The 18,200-nt window shown below is 46.2% G+C and overlaps 1 protein-coding gene across 5 annotated transcripts in view; it reads right to left on the bottom strand.

Annotated features, from left to right (window-relative positions):
- PRDM16 (PR/SET domain 16) overlaps positions 1-18,200 on the bottom strand; it is a 474,533-nt gene that overhangs the window by 291,762 nt on the left and 164,571 nt on the right. For all 5 annotated transcript variants that reach the window (XM_060276169.2, XM_060276168.2, XM_060276167.2 and 2 more), the window contains one exon: positions 9,887-10,236. In XM_060276169.2, the coding sequence (XP_060132152.2) occupies positions 9,887-10,213 (327 nt within the window). In that variant the 5' untranslated portion in view covers positions 10,214-10,236. The remainder of the gene's footprint in view (positions 1-9,886; positions 10,237-18,200) is intronic.

Here is an 18,200-nt window from a genome sequence, read left to right as displayed (position 1 = left end):
GACCCAAGAAGCCCTCCGGGAATCGGAAGCAATTTTCCAGAGGGAGGAGGAGGAGTACAACGGAAGGAACTACACGGACCAGCCACCCAGCACCGACTGGGAACAGGATTTTACACACACTACAGAGGAGGAAGACCTGTCAGGCTTCCAGCCCTCTTTACAGACATCAGACCAGGCAAACCAGGCCTCAGAAAGGGGGGGGGAGCCTGGAGGGGGGGTGGATGTAAGAGAGAGGGCTTGCAGAGAGCAGCCCACTCTGCTTACTTCCATCAGATGGGAGAGCAGCAGCAAGTCTGGGAGTTCAAATCAGGAACAGGAAGGGTTAAGACGGGTCCAGGGCTCTGCAGAGTCCTGGTGGCTCAGCTCCAGGTTGGTAGCAGGGAAGCAGGGGAGGAGCTAGCTTCAGCAGGGGCTGGAAAGGAGGGAGGAGAGGGAACGGCACCTCAGGAGCCTGGTTTGGGACCACGGAGGACCCATAGAGCAAGGAGGAGGGGCGTTTGGAGTCTTAAAAGGGGGGTCAGAGCCCACGAGACGCCATTGTGGGCTTCTGCCCCATGCAGAGCAGACATGATTTGAGACATCTCACCACTGTATATAGCATGCACAATAAAACTATGAAAATCCAGAGGATGTGTGGAGTGCTTACTCGGGAGTAGCCAACACCCCATCTGTGACAAAACCATTTAGCCATGACCATTAAATCTCATTGTATTTAAATGTGAAAGTGGATTTTGTTCAGATTAAAAAAATAAATAAATCACAGATTCTCAGAAATGGATGGAATGAATGTCTGAATGAACATGTGCAAGACTGTGCAAAGAACATGCGCACATTTGTTCAAAACACTGCCCTCAGTGACAGCATCATGTATGAGTTGGTTATGTCAATCCATTTGGTTATATTTACTGTTGTCCTGCCAGGTATTGTGTTGTGACATCAGCCTGTTCGGTATGTGGTCCCTGATAGGTTGTGCTGTCCTAAGTGATTCTTAATTCAAGCAGCAGCATTAGCAAACAAACACCACATATTGTTGAAACAGTGAATAAAATTGGTAAACGTTTGGTGGAGACCCCAGTAATGATCGAGAATGGAAGATGGAACAAATAAAGGAACTGATAGCTATCTGAAGTCCAATGGATTTTTGGGGGGATCCTGTAGCTGAGAATTGTTTGCATTAGGAGACAGGGATTTGTCGCTTTCTGTAGTAGCCGAAGAAACAAAGGAGCTTTGAAGAAATGTGAGGTGCTCCTAGGAAAGTGTGCGTTTCCTCACGTCCACTGCGAAAAATAAAAATTAATAGCGTTGGAAAGTCAACAACATTTATGACAGATAAGAGAAAGGGCCTGTACCGATTCTCGCGTTCAGGAAAGAAAGGAGATATGAAGCATTGCCGAGTATGTGAAAATAAACAAAGACCTTTTATCAGAAGAAGAAAAGGACAAAAGTTTGCTGCAAGGTTATGGAGAAGTAATATAGGCTCTTGTTAGCTTGCATGGAACTTCCAAGAATTAAGAACAATTTAGGGAATCTAAAACATCCAGGATTTTGCAACCTTGACACAAAACCACATATATTTGCTATGGCAGCTGTCCCAAAAAGGGAATGGGTTGAGAACCTTATACAATATGACCTTACCCATTAAGCAAACAGAATTGTAACTAACTTTTTCCATTGAAATCAATGGGGCATAGCTGTGCTTCCTTGGATCATGTCGATATATGCTTATTGTGGACAACCTGCTAAGTCAGCCCAAGAGCCCGGAAAGAGCTCAGCCGTATTATGACCGAAGCTCAGCCTCACTTGCAAGGGATCTTTTTCAACCCAAAGTCCACATTCCCTTCTGGGCTACCTTGTGGCAGGGAGTGGGGAAGGTCGCATGCCTATGGTGGGTGTGGCCAGAGGCAAGAGTGAACAGAGAAACAAATGTGAATGTGACCTTTATAGGCTAGTTTTCAACAAGCACACATCTCTATATCCTCTAGCCAGGCAAGCAAGGGAGTCGAGTCCAGGGACCACTTAGCAAAAACACTCAAGCTGCAAAGGAGGACCAATGAGGAGTGTGACCTGGCGACAATCCTGAGGACCATATAGATCAGGCATGGCCAAACTTGGCCCTCCAGCTGTTTTGGGACTACAATTCCCATCACCCCCAACCACTGGTCCTGTTAGCTAGGGATGATGGGAGTTGTAGTCCCAAAGCAGCTGTAGGGCCAAGTTTGGCCATGCCTGATATAGATAGACCTGGTGGGATGCATTTGGTCCTGAGTTTGCAGTTCCCCACTCCTTACCTAGTCCAACCACTTCTTTTCCACGGTGGCCACCATATGCTTTCAGATGCCCACCAGCTTGGCAATGAAGGCAAAACAGTCAGACAGTGCCCAGTGCTGTCTGTTCCAGGGACAGGCAGCATAGTTTCCTCCAGATGATGGAGGCTTGGAGCAAAGGGAGTTGGAGTCCAGCAATATTTGGAGGGCACATTAGCTACTCCTGTTCTGTTATAACTGGCAGCAGCTTTCCAGGGTATCAGATGGAGAAGAGACTTGCACTCCACCTGCTGTCTTGTCCTTTTAACCAGAGGTACCAAGCCCTAAACATGGGACCCTCTACATGTGGAATATGTGTTACCCTAATAAATTATGGTCTCTCTCCATTAAAAAACAACAACCCTCAAATATTGTATCCAAAGTTAGTCCTACTCAGCCTAGACCCATTGAAATAAATGGACCTAAATAGACATGCCCATTAATTTTAATGTGTCTACTCTGAGTAGGAGTAGTGTTGGATACAACACCACATTGCTGTTGTTATTTTCTTGGAACTTTGGAATGTACCATTGAAAACCATTCTTTTTTTAAGCTTTATGTGTACATACAATTATGCTTACTGGTGGAATTAGAGGGCTGAGTAAGAACTAATTTAGGTCCCACTGAAACGAGGAGGACAAATTAGTCATGACTGAAGTTCCATTTGTTTTGAAGACCAGGCTAACCTAGCCTGGATCCAATTGAGGGATGTCAGAAATGCATGTACACAATGGATACTATTTATTGCCTCAACATCCATCAGGGACAATTTAATGATTTACATTTTTAGAAGTATCTGCCAGGGCTGGGCCGTGGGAAGCAGTCTGGAGCCGAAGTCAGAAGGCTGGGAACTAAGATTCGGGACTAGAGAGCAATTGGGCAGGACCAGAGAACGAGCAAAAGAGGCCAGATCAAACAGTAGGCCAGAAACGCAGTATACACGTACACAGGTATGCACAGGTGAGCAGTGTCTGCCTCCTCAGCTGATCCGTGAGGATTAGTTGAGGAAGGGGTGATCACAGCAGTTGCTGGTACCCACTGGGACCGGCAAGGCAAAACAGCAGAGAGGTTGAGCAGAGCCAACGATAGGCAGAGCCAACTCATTCTAGTTTTGTCCCCAACCTCCTCTCTGGTCAGCTCTAGAAGGGCAACACCAATGCTTATTTATTTATTTTTCTTTCTACTACCCCCAAAATCAATGGGGTCTTATGAAGATGGGGGCAGAAAAATTGCTTGGGGAGACAGATCAGCCTCTACCCCAGGGCGGGGGGGGGGGCTACCCACCTCTGCTTTAGAACCATGAGGTTGAGAAATTCTCCATCCCAAATTGAGTGACAGCCAGGAGTTTTAGGGAGAATGATTTTTTAAATAATAAAAAAAACCATGCACCGGGTATCTGACTCCACATGAAATCCTCTGGACAATAAGCAGCCTAGAGCATCTTTTCCCAGCCTCAAATCCCCAAATGTTGTTGGACTATGACTCCTATGGTCCCTGACCGCTGCCAATGCTGGCTGGGGGTGATGGGTGATTTAGTCTACCAAAGGGGAAAGCTGGACTAAAGCTACAGTAAGTCTCTAAAGGGGTTGTATATGCGCCCTTCAGAAGTTGCCTCTGTTTAGCGGCCAACCAGCACTCCCCCACCCCACCCCACAACTGACGTGCTGCGCTCCTTAAGGAATGTTTTCCTTCATTCCACAAGGTGTTTCCGTTGAGCTCATAAAATGTATATTTTAATGTGTGCAAATCCAGGCCTGCCTTCGGGTCCACACCCTCCTTGGAATGGCTTGATATTTCCAAGGCTGAAAAAAAAAGAGGAGGCTGGGAAGGAGGATGTTTCTGCAAGCAACTCTGTAAGGTGGTGCTAATCAAACATTCCGAAAGTTATGAGATTCACGGTTGAAGTATCCCAGGGCAGGAAGATCTTCTGAGGCACCTTTGTTAAATGCAGTGGAAAGCTGTTGAGAGATTTGGCAAAGGATCCTCTCCCCACCCCAACCATTTTTTTTGGGGGGGGGGGGAGTGGGAGGAGGTAGTTTTGATAGGTTAACCATACTTATTCCTCCATTCAATAATCCATTCACATGTGTGGGGTGGCTGCGTTGCGTGTGATTGGTTCTTCTTGGGCAACCTGAGCAGAAGTCCTGATTCATTGACAGATGGTGGGAAGGTTAGGGATGGTGTGCAGAATTCCAGAGATTGCAGGCATCTAAGTTCTACTTAGAGGAAATGGACTAGAATGAATGGACCTAAGTTAACCATGCCTATTAATTTCAACAGGCTCACTCTGAGTAGGATTATGTTGGATACGAACTCAAATTTGGCTAGTTGAACCTGTCATCTGATTAAATGACTGATGGGAAGCCTGTGGCCCTCTCAGACTTCAGCTCCCATCAGCCCCAGCCAGCATGGCCCATGCTCATAAATGGTGGGAACTGAAGGCCCAACAACCACTGAATGGATTTCCATTTGAGTCGAGTATTCGATTAAGTAATAAGTGGCAGTAGTGGAGAATGGGTAAGGCGCTGATTTGTTGCTGAATTAAACCTGCATGGTTTTGTATATCAGGGTGGGAAGGATTCAGCTTGAAATGATGGGACATTTGCTTTGCTTGAACAAACATCCACCCAGTTCAGCATCCCATGTTCTGATCCATCCATGCAGTGATGCAGTGGGTAAGGGGCTGCAGGACTATGGAAAGCTCCAGGTGAGCGACTTGCACCAACAAAGGCTTTCTCTCACACACACACCTGAAGAGTGTGAGCCCTTAAAGGCGGCTCCTCATCCCCAGCCTGAATGCAAGCGCTTCTTCTCCTAACCTCTCCCTTCGCCGCTGGGCAAGCAGAGCAGAGCAGGAAGTATTTAACCTTCAGGTGACTTGGCCTTAGGGGAACTCACCTGTTGGGGTCCTGTCTCGCATTCCAAAGCTCCTGGTCCCAGGTTGATTATCACAAACCCACTCCAATTCACAAGTAGATAAGAACGTAAGGAGAGCCTTGCAGCTGACATCAGGTTAGAAGCCCATCTCGTCCACCAGCCTTTTCTCACAGTGGCCAACCAGATGCCCATTATGGGAAGCCTGACAGCAGGACTGGAGCGCAGCAGTTGTAATGTTTTAAATTGAGCTTTCAAACTTTTCCCCACTGATACGTGGTTTTACCCTTTTTGCAAACCACTTTGCTGTTGTCTTGGTATATTAATTTTATGAAATAAATGAAATGCTCTCTCCTCACCTGTGATTCCCAGCAACTGGCCTTCAGAGGAATACTGCCTCTGATAGTGGTGGTTTAACACACCAATCATGGCTAGTAGCCATTGATAGCTTTATCCTCCGGGCATTTGTCTAATAATAATAATTTATTATTTATACCCAGCCCACCTGGCTGGGTTTCACCAGCCACTCTGGGCGGCTTCCAACCGAATATTAAAAACAATACAACATCAAACATTAAAAACTTCCCTAAACAGGGCCGCCTTCAGTTGTCTTTTAAAAGTAAAATAGTTGCTTACTGCCTTGACATCTGCTGGGAGGGCGTTCCACAGGGCGGGTGCCACTACCAAGAAGGCTTCTGCCTGGTTCCCTGTAACCTCACTTCTTGCAATGAGGGAACCGCCAGAAGGCCCTCGGCGCTGGATCTCAGTGTCTGGGCTGAACGATGGGGGTGGAGACGCTCCTTCAGGTATACAGGACCGAGGCCGTTTAGGGCTTTAAAGGTCAGTACCAACACTTTGAATTGTGCTCGGAAATTGTGCTTTCAAACCCACCCAAGGTGGTGTCTGTCACAACCTTTTGTGACAATAGCTTCACTATGCAAAATTCTGCAGTTTTATGCCTGTCCTGAACCTTCCAATGCCCAGCTTCACTGGATGTCCCTGAGTTATAGTCTTATCAAACAGGAAGAAATGCTTTTCTCTGCCTTCTTTCTCCCCTCCATGAATTCCTCAGCCAGTGGCACAGGAGCCTTAGACTTGGCAGCCCCGTCCTTTTTCCAGGCATGAGACTGGGGCCATGCCACAGCCAGATGCCTCTGGAAGTGTCCAAAGTAAACTGTTTATGCATCACATTCAGGATGTGAAAAACCCTTGCCACTTCATGCATCTGACACTTGGCTCTACAGTAAATCAGCGAGATCTTTTACATGCCACAGCTCTCAATGCCTTTTCCACCGGCACCTCGCTAACAAGGCCGCTCTTCTGGAATCTGTCCCCATGGAAAGCATCACACTTTTGCCTTGAGAAGAGGAAATCCTCCACCCTCCAAACACCTTTGGAGCACAAGGGAGGAGGGAGTGGGGATGTACAATGGCAGCAGGAATGCCAGCCTAAGAACACGGAAAGTCACACATGTAAGAGGAAGGAAGGTTGGGCGAGGATCTGGTTCCTAACCAGATACTTTTAACAACACTCAGATTAGGAGAAGAGCAGCATCCGGTGATTGCTAGGAAGGTTATTTACCCTTGCAGGTGAACGGAACCACCACAAGTGCCAACCAGGAAGATGTCTATCCTTGCAGATCAAGTACTATATACATGGACATCACCAATGACAGTCAGCGGTAGATACATGCAATGGTGGCTGGTGCTTGCTGGGACTGATAGGGTGGAAGGCAGGGAGCTCAACAGTAGGGCGAACCAGAGCCAATGATGGACAGAACCATTGCTTTCTCCCAGCCCATGCAAGTTTGCAAGCCCTCCATGGCAGATCATGTGGATTCTAACCTTTCACATGAGATGAGAGGACCTGGCTGAGAGCAGACTGGCATTGCTGGGGCAGTTGCTGCTGTGTTCTAATGGACCAGCCTTCCGTGGATATATGGAATCACTATTCAAAACAGAGGTGCTCAAAAATGTGAGCATCCATGCTCGATGCAGAGGTGGCCTCATCCAAGGTAGGCACAGGTCACCTGTTGAGCTTGCAGAGACTCGAACCACAACTTGCACTCCATATTCACAAATGTTTCTATCCAGGGATCTACCGGCCTCACAATCCCCACCTGCAAAGGACAGCTCCATGCAGCCCAGGAGATGCAGGAGCTGAATGGTGCTCTGTTCCCTCTTCCTTCTCTCCCTCTCTGAAGTACAGTGGTATCTCGACTTACGAACGACTCAACAACCAAATTTTTCAACTTACGAATGGGGCAAATGGCCGCACACTTACGAATTTGTCGACATCCGAATGGAAACCGCGGCGGTTTTAGATAGGGTTTTTTCGACTTACGAATTTTTAAATGGGGTTGCTTCGACTTACGAATTTTTCCGTTTCCAATGCATTCCTATGGGAAATCGCGTTTCCAATGGCGCTTTTCGACTTACGAATTTTTCAACCTACAAAGGTGCCTTCGGAACGCATTAAATTCGTAAGTCAAGGCACCACTGTACAGCCCCCCCCCTTTGGGGAAGACAGGGGGTCAGGAGGAACTGGGCTGCAAGAGTGCTTTAAAATGGGGTGGTGGTGAAGCTGCGGCCCTACAGATGTTGCTGGACTACAATTCCCATCATCCCTGGTCATCAGTCATGCTGGCCAGGGCTGATGGGGGTTAGAGTCCAATAACATCTAGTTGGCTGCTGGTTTCCTACCTTTGCTTTAAAAAGTGTTTTCTATGAAGCAGCCCAACAGAGGGTTTTTGGGGGATGAGAAAGTGGTAGCTTCCCATATCTAGCTAAGAATGTACTTATCCAGGTATACCTGTCCCAAAAAACCTGAAGCTTTTCTATTGGGACTGATGGGAGAGGAAATAACAAAAGGAGATCAGAGACTATTTATGTACGCTACAACCGCGGCTAGGGCTTTATTACCCCCAAAATGGAAACTACTGTACAAGAGATACCGACGATCGAGGAGTGGCAGACAAAAATGATTGATTATGCAGAGTTAGCATAATCCGAAATGCGGGATCCGAAACCAGGGAGAGACAAAATTCCAAAAGGAATGGAGTAAATTCGTTGACTATATGGAGAAGAACTGTAGAAGTTTAAAGACACTTGCAGGACTGAAGGAAATCCTACGAATTGGTTTTAACTAGATGGACTAAAAGGAACTGAGAGATGAGAGTAGGAAAGAAAACCAAATTCTGGGAGGGAGGGAAGTCACAGCTCGACAGAGCAAAATGAACTGAGATGGGTGAATATAAGATGAAATGCAAAAAAAAAAATTAAAAATTTTTTTTTTGGATTTGTATATTTGGAAAATTTAATAAAAATTATCTTAAAAAGAAAGAAAGAATGTACTTATCCATGCAGAATGGCCAGGGTACAGAGGTCTCAGCTTGGTGACAAGAGTCCCTTCTTTAAAAAGCCTTGCTGTGTGGGGTTTTTTGGGGTTGGTTTTTTTTTTTTTTTAGGTTAACACAGGTCCCAGTCAGTTTTGCTTTTGGACGGCTTCCCTGCCTGTTGAGAGAAGAAGTTCCTAAAACCAGCAGCGCCTTTCCGACAGGTTTAGTGGGAAGCAATTGCAACCTGTCAAGCAGCTACATCACGTGTTTGCCTTGACTCTCACCCAGGACAGGAAGCAAAAACGCCAGCAGTTCCATTTATTGCCTGACCAAAAAAAAAAAAGGAGCTCTCAAAAATGTTCCTAGAAAGTGAGCTGCTTTTCTAGTCCCAGTTTTCCTGTCGAAGTTAAGAGAAAATTGCCCATCACATTTATATTTTGTGGTGAGAGGGGGTGGGCAGGACTTCTCACATTGGCTAGAGATATTTAGCAGGGAATTCAATAACTATATGAATACTGTTTACAAAAGCAGGTTTTAAAAGCTTTGTTGTCAGAAACTGAACATGTAACTGGGTCTGTGTGCACAGCATTCTATGCAATGTTTTGAAGACACCTACACATTTTGTTCCAAGTATATTCAGATTCTATGCATCTGGAAAACAGAGAAAACCTGCCTTCCTTTGCAAGAGTTTCTCAGCCCTCCTGCTAGCATGGTACAGAGTTGTCAGAATGTCAGCATAGGACCTGGGGGACTTGGGTTCAAATGCCTGCCCAGCCACGAAGCTCACTAGGGTAACCATGGGCCAGTCACACAGTCCCTCTGCTTAACAGTACCTCACAGGGTTGTTGTGATGGGGAGGGGCAGAACCACGTAGACACCTAGGAGAAATGGTGGGATAGAGGTGCAAAACAATAAACAAATGGAGGGGGGAGGTTCTCAAGGGTCTGATGCTAGCAAGTGGACATTTGCTTCCCCACCCCCAAATGCCAGCAAACCCAATCCCTGACCACTTATCCTGGACCCTCCTTTTAAACCAGCATTCCTATCAGTGCTGAACACCTGCCACTTTAAATTTCCCACAAAGCCCTTTAAAAAAAAGAAAAAGCCATTTCTCTCCAGCTTTCAATCTTATGAGGCCATGGACCCTATAATGAATGGCTATGGAACTTCCAGAAATTGTGTTTGTGGGACTGAAACCAAATCATTCATATCAATAAATAATCATTGCACAATAAAAAGAAGAATATCCACAAAGACATGAAATCAAGAAAGCCACTCTTCTTCCCAGTCCTGGAGGTCATCCAACAGCAAAGACTGCACCTTCCTCCAAAGCCAAACCAATCACCATCGTATTGATCAAAAGCCTTCTTACCTCCCATCCAAAGTTTGCTTCTTTCAACGTCGTCCTTGGAAAGGTCATGTAAGGCCCGAATCTTTCCCCAATTTCAATCTTCTTTTTGGTCCAGATGCCCAGCCCTGCCCCTGGAATGGAAGACTCCCTCAGCTCAAAGTCGGGTGGGATTGGAATGTCATCGGGGATGTAGACGGGAGCTTCGTACGGAGAGCCTTCCTTGGGGTTGAAGTCCTCTCCGGCGGGGAAAGGGGATGGCGGCCCCACGGGGATGGGGGACATGATGCTGTCCTCGGTCTCTTCCTCCCCGCTCTCGCCTGCTAGGAGGTCTGCCTCGGTTTCGTACATGTTGTTCACAATCTCGTTGTCACCTTGAAAACACACACACACAAAGAAGGAGAAAAGGGTAAGCGGTGAGATCCTCTTCTCTTGGGGAAAGAGAACATTCAAGCACTCCCTGGGTACCAAGGCAGTGAGATCAGCCTCAGAAACAGGCCTTTGTGGAAACATGGGAGGACCTGACAGGCTTCATAAGGACTGCTGCTGCCCAGCAGAGAATACTGCTTCTTATGCCCTTTTATAATGTGGTCTGGGGTGTGTGTTATTGTTATTTTAGGGCCTCCATATGCCCGTATTTCCCAGGACATGACCAGGATTTCAATTGACATCCGGGGGGGGGGGGATTTCCAAAAGGTGGAGCTTTGCCCTGGATCTTAGGCAAGTCAATTGAAAACTTGGGGATCTTCCTTTAAAAAAGCTCAACAAATTTTGGGGCGTCCTGGTTTTTTACTTTTTGAAAAATGGCAACTCTGTGTTATGTATTTTGTGCTTTTATATTTTATCCTGTGAACTGCCCTGAGATCTGAGGGTATAGGGCGGTACAGTGGTGCATCACAAGACGAATTTAATTTGTTCCGCAAGTCCATTCGTTTTGCGAAAAATTCATCTTGCGAATCACGGTTTCCCATAGGAATACATTGAATTTTCTTTTTTCTTTTTGCCCATAGGAATGCATTAATTAAATTTCAATGCATTCCTATGGGAAACCGCGATTGGCAAGACGAATTTTTTCGCAAAACGAATTCGTCTTGCGAGTCACCATCAGATCGCAAGACGCATTTGTCTTGTGAAAAATTTGTCTTGCAGGGCATTCGTCTTGCGAGGTACCACTGTATATAAATTCACTAAATAATGATTTAAAAATGCTAGTTGAAGATTCTGTTAACTCTATCAACCCATAGCTGCCAAGTTTTCCCTTTTCTCGCAAGGAAGCCTATTCAGCATAAGGGAATTTCCCTTAAAAAAAGGGAGAACTTGGCAGCTATGTATCAACCACTGATATCATTGAAAGAGATAGAAAGGGCCAAGATTTGCTTGTGGAAGGTCCCAGCATCTCCAAGTAAGGATGGAAATGTCCCCTTCCTGAAACCCTGGAGAGCCTCCGCCAGTCAGTGTAGACAGTACAAAGCTGGATAGACCAAGGATCTGAGAATAAGGGTAAGGCTAGGGATGAATTTGAGCAAGGAACACATGGGGACAGAGTGCTAGATTTACTATTTCCCTCTTATATTTCTATGCATTTCAGCAAAACAAAAGCCATGCCTGTATCACCTTTGCAGGCCAAGATGTGTGCATCTGAATGAACTGACTATGTAAGGCCATGTTTCCTTTTTGTAAGCAAGGGCAATTCCTGACTCCCAAGCAGCACATATTCCTTTATTCAGGAAAGTTGTTGTGCCTCCCTCTCTCTCTCCATCCCCCCCAACAATGTTATAGTCCCACCATGTTCCTGTAGTATAACCATGCCACCCGCAGTTCAGGCTTGGCCACAGATGCCATTCAAAATCCATGTCTGGATCTGGTTCAGTGAGTTACTCAAAAGGAGGTGAGCAGCCAACCTGCCCTTGAAACCATGCCTCTCACTTTGATGCCCTGCTTGGCAAGCCATAGAGAACAGTTTCTCCTTGAACACAACAGCGTCCCCAGCCTATGCACAACTGTACTCAGATGTAGGGATAGGTGAACATTTCCATTTTAGTGTATCTCAGTTACTTTTCTTTCTAATTATAAGCTCATTTCTCCACATCTCCATATCAGTGTGGGTGGTTTTTTTAAAAATGAAAAGTCCTTGTGAAAATTCATTGGAATTCTAGTGTGAAAATACAGATAGGTGGGTAGCAATTTTTTTGCCAAATATACACAGTTTCACAAAGCAATTTGCACTAATATAATGCATTCTGGTATGTTATCTTCACCAACATATGTATTTATGTGCACACTTCACCCTGGTATATGCATTTTTGCAAGCATTACTGCACTGCGCTCTGTGTGGGACTGCCCTTGAGGTTAACCCAGAAGTTGCAACTAGTCCTGAATGTGGCGGCTCGACTGCTAACGTAGAAACTGACTAGGTAAGTCAAAGGTTTGGTAAAGGACCTGGGCTGCAGAACAGTCATTGAAAGGTACTGAGTTCAATGAATATTGAGTTTCTAACCACGAATCTCATTTCATGCAATACAGCAGGTTGGGTTAATAAGCTGATGGATAGGAATTTGCCAAAAAGAAACTGGGAGCTAGCTAGCTAGATATACGACTGAAGTAAAACTCTTCTCTCCACTGCAGTGTACATATTACTCGATTAAAAAAACCCCAAAACCTTCACATCAGGAAGAAGGTTTGCCTGTGATTGAATCCTGGCTTACGGCAGGGTGGTGGAAATGTGCTGCTCGGTTTAATGGTTGCAGAAAAATAGATTCATAATCCGCTTACAAACAGAGCCCTTCAGGAACTATTTCAGATCTATTCTCTGCAGAGAAAACAAAAAGACCCAAACCTTTAAAAGTCATGTGGCTAAAACACTTATTTAATTTAGGAGCATTCAGAAGAGTAATTATGAGCCTACAAGTGGGTAGGGGTGTCTTTTATTTCTTCTTCCACTGATTTGTGCCTTCCGCTCACAAAAGCAGCAAAGAGCCGCAGCTGTTTCCCTCGTGCACTAAAGTTCTATGTCGTTTGGGAGCAGGGGGGGGGAGAGAAAACACCCCCAGAAAACACTCAGATAGGACATATGCAGAACAAACGTAAAATTGCAAGGGAGAGCAATTAGCTGAATTAGTCAGAGTAAGTGACCACATCAAGGAACCAACAATCCGTCCGGTTGGGAGGGAGCAGGGCACTCTCGGTTGCAAGGGAACTGTAGCACAGATGGAAGATGCTCAGCACCATACAGGAATGAACCGTGCCCTGTGTCCTCTGTTGTTACTTTTTTAAAACACACACACACACACACACACACACACACACAGGCTAAATACCCTTAATCTAGCAAAGTTGTTCTCCCTCCGCCCAGCCCCAAGAGCAATTAGGAAATTAGTGTGATTATTTTAGCAGGCTGCAAATTGCGACACTTAAAACCGGGTTGCAAAGGAAGGCTGTAATTCCGCAGTCACCCGTTACATCCCCTTTCTGCTCTTTCGCTTGCTTGTTTGTTTGTTTTGCTAAAAGGCACAGAAAGGGGGGGGGAGTAGAGCAATCTGTTCGATGAGCTTCTGAAGAAAAGTTAAAAATAATAATACAGTGGAAACAGCTAAATGTCTCTAGCTAGATTTCTGCATTCTGTCGGATTCTCGAAGATGCTGGGTTGTCTGCAACTAAGTTTTGCACGGAGCAAACCTACTGGAATTAACGGACCCGTGTCTGTTATAGGACTAACGTTGGATGCAAACCACAAGAACTCCATCGCCTACCTCTACCCCTGTCTTGACACGGACAGGCCATTTCTGCTACTCAAGACAGTGGCTCCAACCTGCACGATACGTTTAAAGCACCCTGATGCCACTTTGAACGGTGGTAGAAGAATCCTGGGAACTGTAGTTTGTTAAGGGCGCTGAGAGACATCAGGAGACTCCTGTTCTCCTTCACAGAACTACAACTCCTAGAATCCCCTAGGAAGAGGGATTGGCTTTCAAAGCATTCCGAGAGCTGCCCTAGGCGGAGATGTGGCCAGGAATTGAACCTGATATCTTCTGCATGCAAAAAGTGCACGCTGTACCACTGAGCTATGGCTCTGAGATAGCATGTTGCCCAATGAGCCTGGCAATGTAGAAAGGTACAGGTAGGGCTACGAGACCCGGACCAATAGTATATGTTAAGCTTTTAAATAAATAAATAAAACCCTTTCATATGTGGCAATTGGCTGGGTTGTGGTTTTTCTCTCTCCCCTTTCTCATTTTTTTGGGGGGTGGGGTGGGGTGGGGTGGGGAGAACAAATTTACCTTTCCCCAGCTCAGCCATCATCTGCTGGCTCCCTGCCTTCTTTGTGCCATATTTCCCTCCTCGCTCCCCGCACCCCCCTCCCCAGAATAACAATCCAACAACTGCCTCATTGTGGACTCTGGAGCAATGTGCGGGACTCCTAGCGAGAATATTAATGGCTGACCTCTGATGTAATCGGGGAAGGGGAGGGAGGGAAATAGCACCCGACCGAAATTGCAGTTTTCACTTCAGCGTGGAAAGGCATTTTTTGTGCTGCCGAATAGGAGCAGAGCAGTTATAACAGCAGGGCTCGACTTTTAAGGAATGAATCTTTCATCCCTTTTATATTCTCAAAACGGGGCCTCTGGCCTCTAAGAAATATTCCCCTCCTTTTCTTTTGAGGCCTCATAAACGCTTATTCTGAAAATCATTGCTTTGGATCACTAAAGGGATAGGAAGGAGGATTTTTGTTGTTGTGTGCATTCCGGGGCAAATGCATCTATCGCTTATGAACGTTTCCTTCAGCGAGAGAGAAAAAGAGAAAGAGAGCAAGAGGGAGGGGGGAGAGGGCAATCTTGCTTACGCAAACATGCCCCCAGAAACAAGCCTTTCAGAAGCATTATACACCATAATCCTGAAAATACTTGTGGTTGCAGTAAATGTTTCTCCTCTGGGTATTAGCAAGTCAAATTATTTCCCACTCTGTGATTAGCCCCCTTTGCACTTATGAAACAGGGATTCCAACCAGGCTGAGGAGGGAAGGCTGAGTTTAAGAGCAGAGTGAGACCATCAAAGGGGAACTTGACATGACAAGCTTCCCGGCTCCTGAGCAATACCGCAGGTTCTTTTCGTCACTCTTCCCTCTGTACTTAAGTGGGCCTAGAGCGTTGTGCAGCAACCTGCTTGAGAAATATCACTTCTCAAAACCAAACCTCTACAGCAATGACAAAAACCAACAGCTCCACCTGCTTCTCTGACCTTAACATTTCGTGTGGTGTCAACTCCTCCCCCAAGTGTAATCTGCTTTCAGAGTTGGAATCAGGGGTTGGCATCTGGCGTCTGCTGATGTCCACACCCTGTCAGGGAAATAGAGGTCTCTGCCTTATACCAAGTCAGACCATTGGTCTATCTAGCTCACTACTGCCTAGATCAGGCACCCCCAAACTTCGGCCCTCCAGTTGTTTTGGACTACAATTCCCATCATCCCTGACCACTGGTCCTCTTAGCTAGGATCATGGGAGTTGTAGGCCAAAACATCTGGAGGGCTGCAATTTGGTGGTGCCTGGCCTAGATGCTCCTGGGTTTTAGGTCATGAATAGTCCCAGTCCTACCTTGAATTTGGGACCTTCTGCGTGCAAATCAGGTTCTCTACCACTGAGCTAGGTGCCTTCCCCACTGCCACCCTCCAAAGCCTCTTGGCTCTGCTCTTCCTTCTCTGCTCTGTTGCCTCCAGGGTGAGCCCAATACACTTTGTGGCCTGAGGAGAGGGCAACACTACCCCTATAGCATGTGCAGGACCAGTCTGGTCCAAACATTGGTAACAGGATGGCATCCTCCATCACACCTGAAGCCTCTGCTTGTTGAGGTGTGTAAAATGATGCATGGTGTAGAGCAGGCATCCCCAGACTTTGGCCCTCCAGTTGTTTTGGACTACAATTCCCATCTTCCCTGACCACTGGGTCTGTTAGCTAGGGATCATGGGAGTTGTAGGCCAAAACATCTGGAGGGCTGCAGTTTGGGGATGCCTGGTGTAGAGAGATTTGATAGGGAGAATACTAGGACTCAATACAACGAACCTGAATAGCAAGAGACAAACAGCAGACAAAAGGAAGCACTTCTTCACATGTGGATTTCCCTCCTACCGGATGTAGCAATGGTCACCAACTTGGATGGCTTCAAAAAAAAGATTGGGCAAATTCACTGAGAATAAGGCTATCAATGGTTATAATGATGCCTTTCGTCCAGCTCTGCTGTTGGAGGCAGTATCCCGGTTGCTTGGAATTGCAGGCAGGGAGAGTTGCTGTTCCACTCAAGTCCTGCTCATGGGCTTCCCAAAGGCATATAGTTGGTCACTGTGAGGACAGGATGCTGGACTAGATGGGCCACTGGCCTGATCCAACAGGGATTTTCAGATGCTCTTAAACCAGCAAGGTATCTGAGAGGTGCAAATAAATGGCTACTTGGCACTCACAGATCCGTCCTCCAGCAGAGGGGAACCGTTGCCCTTACTTCATACCCGCATCCACAGTTCAAGAAGGATACTCACAAGCTGGAACGTGTCCAGAGGAGGGCAACCAAAATGGTCAAAGGCCTGGAAACTATGCCTTATGAGGAACGGCTTAGGGAGCTGGGTATGTTTAGCCTGGATAGCCATGTTCAAATATATAAAAGGATGTCATATAGAGGAGGGAGAAAGGTTGTTTTCTACTGCTCCAGAGAAGCAGACACAGAGCAATGGATTCAAGCTACAAGAAAGAAGATTTCACCTAAACATTAGGAAGAACTTCCTGATAGTAAGAGCTGTTCGGCAGTGGAATTTGCTACCAAGGAGTGTGGTGGAGTCTCCTTCTTTGGAGGTCTTTAAGCAGAGGCTTGACAGGCATATGTCATGAATGCTTTGATGGTGTTTCCTGCTTGGCAGGGGGTTGGACTGGATGGCCCTTGTAGTCTCTTCCAACTCTATGATTCTATGATCCATCATTTCACTCTGCTTAATGGAAGGCCTGGGTCCTGCCCTCCACCTTTCCTTTGCTCTCGACCTCTGGATAGCATTGCAAATTCAGCCAAGAGAGAGAGCCAGTATCAGTATCAGTAACAATGAGAAGTGAGCGGTACTCATTGGCCACTATGAGTAGAAGATGTTGGACTAGATGGGCCATTGACCTGATTCAGCAGACTCTTATTATGTTCTTATTCTCAGGAAGGTCCCCACTCAGGAGTGGGTCACTTAAACGAAGGGCCCTCCAGAAATCATTTTCACTTTGTATCTACGATGAGTTTTGCTCATGATGGTTTGGGGGCAGTTATAAGCAATTCCACTTTCAATACTGACAGTGTCAAGAAAAGTCTTGCGGCGGACATGCCGCTTCGTTTCCTATCAGTGCATGTCCTATAACTTTCTGTTGAAATCCTGCAACTTTTCATGCTGCAAACGTTCTGGCGTTTGTTTGCTTTTTATCCCACTTGTGGTGCAAGAGTGCTGCTCCAGGTGGCAATAATGCAGGGACACTGGAGCAGCGCTCACAGAGCAACTCGTAGAGTGGATTGACATGTGGACGGTCCAGTATAAATCCACCACAAATGCCCCATTGCTTGCAACAGTGACATGTTACAGAATGCAGAAGCAGCAGCAGTCTGTAGGAGCCCAATGCCATGCTTTAGCACAATGAATTTTAATTACGTGTGGATATTTGATAATTGATTTTTATACTCATAAAACACAAGAAGCCCTTTTCGGCATGTTAAGTGGCATATAAATTAAATAATGATGATGCTTTTCACTAAAGGCTAAGTATGATGACTGTGGATGATTGCATTTTGGGGTCATGCCACCGACAGCTTAGGATCTGGCCTGTAGCAGTTTTGTGAAATTCCGTCACATTATGCGTTTTGCCTGACACATGGCAGCCCTCCAAGGCGCAGATTTGGCAGACAGCTGGAGAACTGGATGTTCACAAGAAAGAAAGAAAGAAAGAAAGAAAGAAAGAAAGAAAGAAAGAAAAAGAGGGAAAGAAAAGGGGGGCATGGGGGAAAGGGAAAGGAAAACGGGGCATTTTTTCTTGGGCATAAAGTAGCAACCAACTCTTTGGGCTCCGCAACTCTGACAGGCAGGAAGAGGATTCCCGGGCGGTGGGGGTTGTTGGCTTAGGAATCATACGGAGGGAGGGAGGGAGATAGAGAGAAGGTGTGGGGAGTACAGACAGCCTGTAAAGGCAGGGGAAAGGATTTCTGGTTCTTGTTTATGAAAGACAAAGTGTAACATTTTGGACTAAGGAAGTGAACATCTGAAAAGAAACAGTACATAACAGAGGCAGTGAGTTTCACTCATCTGCACCCACCCCAAAGGCAATTCAACTCAACA

This window comes from Zootoca vivipara, chromosome 6 (assembly GCF_965207765.1).
Source record: "Zootoca vivipara chromosome 6, rZooViv2.hap1.1, whole genome shotgun sequence".
In the NCBI taxonomy this organism is placed as follows: Eukaryota; Metazoa; Chordata; class Lepidosauria; order Squamata; family Lacertidae; genus Zootoca; species Zootoca vivipara.
This window is presented reverse-complemented; position numbering and strand designations above follow the sequence as displayed.